General features: G+C 46.0%; 1 protein-coding gene across 1 annotated transcript; it reads right to left on the minus strand.

Annotated features, from left to right (window-relative positions):
• Positions 1 to 1,333: 1,333 nt before the first annotated feature.
• RPL7L1 (ribosomal protein L7 like 1) lies at positions 1,334 to 7,146 on the minus strand. Its single transcript, XM_006069214.4, has 7 exons — positions 6,835 to 7,146; positions 6,123 to 6,231; positions 4,939 to 5,102; positions 3,283 to 3,420; positions 2,493 to 2,602; positions 2,150 to 2,364; positions 1,334 to 1,762 (listed from the first exon to the last, which is right to left on the minus strand). Exons 1-6 carry the CDS (start codon positions 6,873 to 6,875, stop codon positions 2,156 to 2,158), a joined length of 771 nt encoding a protein of 256 aa, XP_006069276.1. The 5' UTR covers positions 6,876 to 7,146; the 3' UTR covers positions 1,334 to 1,762; positions 2,150 to 2,155.
• Between the last annotated feature and the right edge of the window lie 2,941 nt (positions 7,147 to 10,087).

Here is a 10,087-nt window from a genome sequence, read left to right on the forward strand (position 1 = left end):
CATGGTATTTGTTCCCTCATCTTAAGACCCATGAAGAGGCAAATTTCTCAAGTTCAGATGTTTGAATGACTTGAAACTAGATCACATCTATAGTTTTCTATAAAATAATGGACATATACGGAAAATTAGCTCAAGTCCCTTGTTGGACAATCTAGAATTGACTGTCAGTCCCTGACGAACATTCTGCTAGCATAACCCCCCGAGAGAGAGAACCAGGCTATCAGGACCTGGCATCAAGGGACCTAATGGCCCTGCAGCAGGCAAGCCGCCATCCCTGCTTTGAGGGACCAAATACTTGGTCACCTAACACTTTCTGTCAAAAGATGAAAGATGAACAGAGGGAAACTGTGAAGTATATACCTTACGGCAAGACTTTTAAGTGTTTTATTTGGCTGAGCCAGATCTTCTACATGGGATCTTCCATCTTTGCAGCATGCAAGCAAACTTAAGACATTTGGGCTCTAGTTCCCTGACTAGGGATTGAACCCTGGCCCCCTGCATTGAAAGCAGAGTTTTAGCCACTGGACTAAGGAAATCTCCAAAACAAGAAATCTCTGTGGCCTTCTCTCTCCTGCCACTGTGCATTGTGTCTACCTGCATTATGCACTGACCAAAGTTTCCTCATTGGCAGAAATTTCCACTCCACCATAAAGAGCAATATTCTCCTAAGACAAGCCCTTAGAGGTAACATTCCATCTTGATAAGGGGCCCCATGGCACTCAGGTCTGGACTGTATCAGCTGTCAATGTTATTTGAGGTACAGCCCTCCTCTCTCAAAAAATTGATGTAACTGTATCTTCACTTCTAATGGGCAGGCAAAACAGTTCTTAGGGCTTTCTGAGATGCTCTTTCTGAGTTATGATTCTTAAATTTGGCTTGGATTAAGTTTTCCACTTCTTTTTAGATTGACTGATTAATGGCACAGGGGCTCAGCATTCTACCATATTGTAGAAAACATCCACTTGGCTTGAAAGGGGGAAAAAAAACCCTGGTAAGCTTTGGTCTTCCCACAGGGCACAGAACCAGAGGAGGCTGCAAGATCAGAGCCTGTGTGACCAATCCTGATAGCGCAGGACTTCTTCACATAAGGTCCCTGGGTCCCTGAGAAGGATCTACAAATAGCCTAAACTTCCAAGAAAAAACTGGAGTGTATGTTTTTCTGGGAAAGGGCCCTTCTCACAGATCCAAGAGTGGATTAAAATCCTGAGCTAGAGAAAAGCACTAAGCCAGCTGCAATGCTAAGACACTGGATATACCCAGAGCTGGCCCGAGAGCGTGCCAAGCTGTCGCTGAAGTTAGAACATGAACTCGCGGGAGAGACAACCAAGCACTGTTTTTGTGTGCTTTCAATTTTAATTTCAAGTTCTAATTTAACTCAATTCTAACTTCAAGTTCTTCCAAAAACAAGGCCCCAGGAAACCCTAGGTTCAACATGCTCCTGGGCTTGGTCCACTGCTGTCTTGCATTCATAGGTAAGTGTTCAGTCACCAACAGTAACGCCCAGGATAGACGTGACAAAAGAGGACTTCTCCTTCATGGCATGAGCCTTCTGCTGGTTTCAGAGTGGGACGGTGGTCATCACAGGAACTCTTCCTTGGAACTGAGGTGGGAGGCAGTGTCTGCTGGGAACGTTGCCATGTTTCCCCTGGCCCTTCCCTCCAGTTTCTGAAGATATATTCTAGCAGAAAACAATCTTCCTTGAAGATACTGAACAATTCCATAAAACAAAACACATGCTTCCAGTGCACTGTTTTCAGGTATGCTGAGGAAGAAAAAACAACTTCATTAATACAGACGTACTGTAACCCTAACCTAAGCGTAACCACAACAATAAAAGTTTTCAAGAATTAAGATTCCTTCAACAGAGGAAGGAATATCCTTTGTGAAATTAGTTTATTATTCTCTCTCCATCTCCAGCTAAAATGAACATAGCAACACAGAAGGTTTTCTGGTCACGCAAGTGTTTTCTATCCTGTAACTCTTGAGCTACACACAGCCCCACGTTCTAACCAGGGACTCACTGTTTCAACTATCTCCAGCCACCTCCCACCCAAAGTTATTCTCATACACTTGTAAATGCAAGATGACCTTCCAGGGGTCAAGGCCTGCCCCACTGAGAGTCCAAAGGGCAGTTTCAGCCCCACCTCACCTGGGTTTAGTTCAGCTGCCGGATGAGCTCATTGATGCGTTCACCTCGATAGCCTGGTGAGCCCACTTCCTTGAGGAAGCCCACTCTATTCTTGGTAGCGTGACGGGCCACTGAGAGTTGGAAAGGGCGTAGGAACCTTGAGATCGCCAGGAAATTCTTCCCCGGGAAGGCAATTTCATGAATGAGGTCTTCCAAGCAAATGACATCAAACTTCCCTAAGAAACAAGGTTCAGATTCCTGTATTTAGCACTTTCCCAGCACATACTGCAAGGCTCTGGTGTGCCAGAGTTCAGCACTCTGGCAAGTTCTGGGGACCCTTTCTGCTGACTCCTCAAACACTCACCCAGGTGCTCCTCAATAACTGTGTTGTCTGTCAGAGGGATGACCTTGTTCTTGACCTTCGCTTGTCCACGTTTCAAGATGAGTTCCCGAACAGACTTCAGATTTGGAAATCTATGTGAGATAGAACGAAGCTCAATCACAGTGCCGCCCCGCCCCTGGCAGGCTGCACCACGCTGGCAGCGCAGTCCTGTAGCCTGGCTAGGGAGTCTCCCAACCCCCTTCCCCAGGAGTGTCCTCAACACACTGCAGCTGGGACACTTGGGAAGCATACACCCAAAGAGGTGGAAAACACCCACACAGCCCCAACTATGTAATTAGAAATTACAATTTACAGATACAAATGCTCGCCAGGTAAAGATGTTTATTTCCCAGCAAAAATAAAGTTGTGGCTTATAATCTAGGACTTTGGCCTTACGTGACCCTATTCAAGAGTTTGAAAAAGTTTGAAATGAAATCCAAGTCTTTTTTGGGGTTTTAATGTTTGAAGGAATACCACCCTAGCTCTGCTTCAAGATTCTAATAATCTCTTATCTTACTAAGCCTTAACCTACAGCTGACCAAGCCCTACCACAGCCCTGTTCAAACCGTTCTGAGCTGTACCAATAACCCCTGCGCTACCTGCTCCATGTTCAAGGTTCTTACGGCGGGCAGTTGGCCCCCGATGACTGTGGTCGTGGCACGACGTTCCCCTGACTCAGCAACAGTGCTGGAGAACAGCGCCCTGCACGCCCAGTGTTCTCAGCATTCTCCACTATAATGTGACGCGAATCCACACAGAAAACCACACTCACCCCCAGGTCACATAAGGTTCCACGATACGAAGCGTCTTTATGGTTTCAGGGGTCACCTTCACAAAGACGCCACTGAAAATCTTATTCAGGCGAAGTCTGGCAATGGTCCTTTGCACCAGTGAACTCACCCCATTAATCCTGAAATGAACAGCAAAGTCAGGCTCTGCCCAGCAGGCACCATGAAGTGTGTGCCACTAATGGGCACCCAGAGGGCAGGACACAGAGCGTGACTTACAGAGTTAACTGAGTGGGAAGCAACTATGTAAACAGATCACTCACCATGCTATGTGGAGCAACGGCCGAGGTGCTACAGGGACAGAAATGGTCCCTGGACTTGTAATGGGGAGGGCTGTATTTGTCAAGCTAAGGACCATGGACTTGTGTCTGTGGGTATTAAAAGCTAGAGAAGATTTTAAGTAAAGGAGACATAACCAGATTTGACAATCACCAAAGAGAGCTTATAAAACAGAAACAAGAAAGTGACACCAAAGTCTGGGAAGTTTAGCTAGACGGCTGATGTGATAGTCCAGAAAAGAGATCATGGGCAATGAAAGCCAACTACACTCTAATTTAAAAAATACAAAAAAAAAGGGCAAAAAGGAGAAGAGATTATGGGCAAGGGCAAGGATAGGAGGCTCACACATACTTAAAACCCACAGGTTTCTGGGGCTTCCCTGGTGGTCCAGTGGCTAAGACTCGGTGCTCCTGATGCTAGAGGCCCAGGTTCAATCCCTGGTCAGGGAACTCGATCTCACATGCCACAATGAAGATCGAAGATCCTGTGTGCTCAAACAGACCTGCTGCAGCCAAATAAAAACAAAACCCCACGTTTCTGACTTGGATGAGTGGGTATGAAAGGGAGAGCTAACGCTGCATGTGCAGGCAGGAACAGGCAAGGTTACCGCTGAATGTGAAACAGCTCCCCCAGCACTGACTGCGCCATCTGCTGGGCCCTGGTTCAGTTCCTAAGAAACCACCTTGATCCTGCACTTGAACTTGCTGCATCTCTGCCTGGAAAGCTGCCCCCCAAACTTTTCATGTGGGCAGGCCACAGCTTCCTGCTTCAAGTGTCCTAAACCACTACAGACCACACTGTGGCCCCCGAGTCCTAACACCCAGCACTTTGCCTTCACAGCAGTTAGTATATTTTCATGTTTGTTTGCTTAATGTCAGTCTCCCTAATATATTTATATATTTTTTGGCTGCACCTTGTGGCACGTGGGATTCTTGGTTCCCTCACCAGGGATCAAACCTATCCTCCTGCAATGGAAGTGTAGAGTCGTAACCACTGGACCATCAGAAAGTCCCTATCTCCGAATCTTTTTTTTTTTTTAAGGTGACTAACTTTAGAAGTCTTTATTGAATTTGTTACAGTATTGCTTCTGTTTTATGTTTTGGTTTTTTGGCTACAAAGGCAGGTGGGATCTTACTTCCACTGATCAAACCCACAGCCCCTGCACTGGAAGGTGAAGCCTTAACCACTGGACCTCCAGGGAAGTCCTCCAGTCTCCCTAATTTTGAAGACAAAATCTGTTTTGCTTAGCCCAGAATTCCTAGCACAGCTTGCCTTAAGGGCTTAAATCTCATCTCCCTAAAAAGGGTCTAAAGCTGAACCAACAGTTTCCCCAGCCTCATGGAATCCCCCAAGTTCCCTACCTTTCAATGCGTACAACAAAGGCCAAGGAATGTTTGTCTGGCACCTCCAAGCCATGAGGTTTCACTCTTAGCCGTCTGAGTCGCACTCTGTCCCGTAGTTGCCGCCAGGAATCATGTACAAACCATTCTAGTCGCTTAAACTTGACTTGTTTTCCTTTCCTCTGCTACAGAGAAGGTAGACCATCATCACCATTTTTTGGCCTCTGTAGTCATCTTTTTCTTTCACAATGGTAATTCACTAGTCATTATTTATAGAGCTTATTTCCCCTATCCTCTGGAAGGGGGCACAAACAAACATCCTGTTTTTATTTATTTTTAATTTATTTTTACTTATTTTCTGGCTACATTTCAGCATGCAGGATCTTAGTTCCCTAACCAGGGATTGAACCCATGCCCCCCTGGGATAGAAGCGAGAATTCTTAGCCACTGGAATGCTAGGAAGTCCCCTCTATTCTTATATAATTTAAAAACAAGATCGACAAGAAAGAAGTGAAGCTGAGAAGCCGTGGGAACTATTGGGAAAAGTCCCCGATAAACAAACAAAAAAATCAATGTACGTGCTGTCAGCCCATGAACGGAGGAGCCTGGTAGGCTGCAGTCCTTGGGGTCCCTAAGAGTCAGACACGACTGAGCGACTTCACTTTCACTCTTCACTTCCATGCACTGGAGAAGGAAATGGCAACCCACTCCAGTGTTCTTGCCTGGAGAATCCCAGGGACGGGGGAGCCTGGTGGGCTGCCATCTATGGGGTCACACAGAGTTGGACGAGACTGAAGGGACTTAGCAGCAGCAGCAATGTTTACCATCAAGTGTTTAGGGATCCTAACACTGTGTTAGGCATCATAAACTGCCTCCAAAATGTATTTCTCCAAAATCATGTAGCAAATAGCAAAAATTGTACAAAACTGGTACATTAAAAATCTTCCAGGTACAAATTCGGGTCTCTCCAATCACTTGGTATGAATCCGGAACTCTGCAATTACTTTCTTCCTTAACAACTCAAATCCAGTACTTTGCCCGTGGAAAGTGTTTGATACATTTTTTGCTAAACAAAGACAAGAAACCAATACCAGGTATAACCCAACCGATGCGGGAAGGGGCCATCGGTACCAAGCCTAGTTCAACACGTGCTGGAACAACTCAAACACAAACTCTAATTCCCTCCACCTGGTTCCCACCATTACCTCCTTCCTTTGCAAAAGCGCTTGTTTTGCCTGGGTGGCTTTGAGGGCCTGATAAGCCTTCCTCTTTTTCAAGAGATTCTCTGGAACCAAAGGGATCTTTCTTCTTTGCCTGATACAGAAAATGGAGACCAGCGATAGTCCTTAAGAAACAAATATGCACCAGATTTCCAAAAGATATCCCGGGCCTAGGGAAACACTATCTTCAAATTCGTAAGGGCTGTGGCCCTTTCGAAATCGGTGGTTTCTAACACTAGCCCTCAAAATGGACCCCTCATATTTCCTAGGATCCAAAGACTTAATAAGTCACGAAGCCCACAGCCACTGGTTCTCATATACGTCAACAGAGCTAATGCTGCCACAGCTTTATAGACACTATCAGCGATGAGATTCCGCCCCGTGGAGTTGGGTCGCGTGCAGACCCAGCTACAGTGGTAACATTTAAGCAGTTGGGGGAACCCAGCCTGCTCTCAACCCGCTGCCCGAAAGTCAATCCTCGCCCCCTTGAGATGACCCGAGCTCCGCGGCGGCCCACTTCGCCCATCCACACCAACCCGTACGGCGCCTCACTCCTCTCTCTGTAATCTGGAGCCTTTCCTATTCTCTTCTTTCAGTCCACAAGTACCCTTATTTTCCCCCAGCGAGAAATAAACACCGTGGATGGCATCGGATGCTCAAGAAGCCACGCCAGAGATACACCTCCCCAAACACTTACTCTTCCTCCGCCATTTTTCCAACGCTGCAGCTACTACTCATGCGCAGTTCCACCCCGTAGGGCCGAGAGACGCCTCTCTATGTTTACTCTACCATAGAGACGTCTACGCTAGCTCAAGGCAGGGCCGCCCGGGCCGTCTTAGTAGTAGTAAACCGCTGAGGTTTTGCTAGCCTTGATTCCCGCCAAAAGTTACACAAAGCTTCCTTCGCACTTCCTGGAAGCTTTTCGGAGCCGTGTCATCTTCAGAATCCAGTCCTTTCCATTCTAAGTGAACTCGCTTTACGCTGGAGGCCGGGGTGTAAATAAACATCGAGACGCTTCCCACAATGCACTGACTTCCGGTGGAGTGTGGGCGCTGGGCCTCCGGCTTCCGCTCGTTGCGCTACGCGTCTCCGTGGCTGGGTGGGTAGAGCTGGGACTACGGCTTTGGCGCTCTCTTGTGGGTAAAGGTGAATAAGAACCACCTCGGAGAAGGCAATGGCAGCCCACTCCAGTACTTTTGCCTGGAAAATCCCATGGACGGAGGAAGGCTGCAGTCCATGGGGTCGCTGGAGTCGGACACGACTGAGCGACTTCACTTTTCACTTTCATGCATTGGAGAAGGAAATGGCAACCCATTCCAGTGTTCTTGCCTGGAGAATCCCAGGGACGGGAAGTCTGGTGGGCTGCCGTCTATGGGGTCGCACAGAGTCGGACACGACTGAAGCCGACTTAGCAGCAGCAGCAACAGCAAGATGGTGGAAAAACGCAGCTGTGATTTCGTCGGCCTGGCTCCGTCAGTGGATCCCTGAGCAAATTCTTTGACCCCTGACTTCCTTTTTCCCATAGATAGACATAATGGGTCTTGCCTTATTACTAGCTTCAGGCGAGTTATGTGAACTACTCCATCTAAAGCTCTTAGCACAAAGTCTGGCGCTAAGCGAACTTTAACACTATGTTATTACTGGTGCTGAACCGAAAACTAGAAATTCCAACTTACTATCTCAGGACCTTCCCTCATACAGCTCTTACCGCCTGGAATATGCTTCCTCCTTTCCTGGTTTTCATAAAACAATGAAAACTCACGTCTTGTCTTTTCTGGAAGCCTTACGAGCAGCGTGTCTCAGGCATTAATGTGCATAGGAGTTACCTGAGGATGTTGTTAAAATACATGCTTTTTATTCAGGAAGGGGCGGGGATCAATACTCTGCATATTTTAAACATGCTTCAAAGAGATACAGATGCTTCAGGTCTGAAAACTACACTTTGACGAGCAAGGTTCTTGAGTAGTCTCTGTTCTTGAATTCTGTCAGGAAGCTATTGTATTTTTAACATCTCTTCCCCATGATACTAGGAGAGCAGAGATCATACCTGCTTTGCTCATCACTGATCTAAGGGTCGTAAGCACAGGTTTTTCAGTCTCGGTACTACTGGCATTTGGGGCCAGAAAATTCTTTGACAGGACAGGGACGGCTGTCCTGTGCATTATAGGATGTCTAGCATCCTCAGTTGTGACCAAAAAAAAAAAAAAAAAAAAAAAAATGCTCCAGGCATTGCCACACGTCTAGCATAGTACATATATTTATCTTTCAAATATATATTATTTATTTAAGTTGTGACAAGAAAAAAAATGCTCCAGGCACTGTCATATGTCTAGCAGAGTACATATATTTATCTTACATGTATTTATATATTTATCTTAAGGTCTAAAGCAATGTCATTATTTGACAGTTAGTACTTACAGGTATGGGGGCTTCCCAGGTAGTACTGGTGGTAAAGAACCTGCTGCCAATTCAGGAGACATAAAAGACAGGGGGCTGATCCCTGGTTGGGAAGATCCCCCGGAGGAAGGCATGGCAACCCAGGTCAGTATTCTTGCCTGGAGAATCCCTATGGACAGAGGAGCCTGGGGGGCTGAAGTCCATAGGGTTGTACAGAGCTGGACAGGACTGAAGCGACTTAGCAGGCGTGCAGGCACACACTTGCAGGCATATCCACAAATATTATCCTGTATTGTCTGGCTTATTGTTTCCCTGACTAGATTGGGTTCTCTGAAGGCTGAGAACTTGTCACATACTTCTCTGAATCTTCTACAGCACCTCTCAAAACAATGGACACCTGCAGGGACTTATTTACCATCTAAGCTCAAAACATCATTTTGGTAAGTGCTATGTAACTATTAATAGTTCAACCATAAAGTAACCATGCACAGAGCTCAGTACCTGATGAATAAATGTCAGAGGACAACATGGTCTTTAGAATCACAGACTGTGGTGTGAGGCTCATTTTTACTCCCTCTTTCAGCACCTCACCATGTGTCTTACTTTGTGGAAAGGCAAAAACAGAAAGGCCAGAAAACTATGAAACATCCATTACATAGTAAACAAGAAACAAAGTAAATGTTTTGTAAGTTCCCCTCTGCACATACAAGATAGGTTCTGTGGTACTGAAAGTTCTTTCAGAGGTGTTAGTAACATGTAACACCCCTGGCTGAGACTTGGAGGCCAGGAGTCAGCAGAGGCTTTCCAGGGCCAGCAGATGGTGCTAGCAGAACACTTATTCTCAGACCCAAAGCCGTCATTCCACCAGACTGATCCAGAGAAAAAGAGATGGAGTACTTCTCAAGCCCAGAATGTTCACTGACTACATGTTTATAGTGAATTGAGTATACGCCCTGAGCTCTGGGCAAGATAGATGAGAATGGGGCATGGCCATATACAACCTCTAGAATCTGATTCTTTATAGCCAGATCGCACAGGCCTCAGTTCTTTTTTCTTGACCATTTCAGTTGTCCATCATGAGGGAATGGTTAGAACAATTTATGGAAGACTAAGCAATTATTGATATCTGCAGTGAGGTAGGTCTTTATGTCCTGAGATCTCAGTGGTATTTTTTCTTTTTTGGCCTACTGACCTCCGTCCCCTTTTCTCTTGTGGGCTGAGTGAGCTCTCCTTTGTTGTGTACAGTCTTTGGGGCATCAAATCCAAACACGCTTGACCTCCCAATACATCCATTGAAAGGGGTCTCTGGAACATCTTTTCAACTCCCACCTGCCCATAAGACCCTAACCCTCTCTCCTCCAGATTTTGAATCTTCAACAGTGTGACAGTGGAAGAAACAGAATTAGTCCAGGGCAAGACTTTTAAGGATTTCTACCTCCTAAGGCCTCCTGGAGTTTTCTTATTTCTCTCTTTCTCAAGTCTTCTTTTGTTTTTGGAATTTGACCCCCAAATACTTTAAGTTAATTTTTTGCTAATTAAGTTTAGAATTTTAA

The sequence above is a fragment of the Bubalus bubalis genome, chromosome 2, assembly GCF_019923935.1.
Source record: "Bubalus bubalis isolate 160015118507 breed Murrah chromosome 2, NDDB_SH_1, whole genome shotgun sequence".
NCBI classification, from domain to species: Eukaryota; Metazoa; Chordata; class Mammalia; order Artiodactyla; family Bovidae; genus Bubalus; species Bubalus bubalis.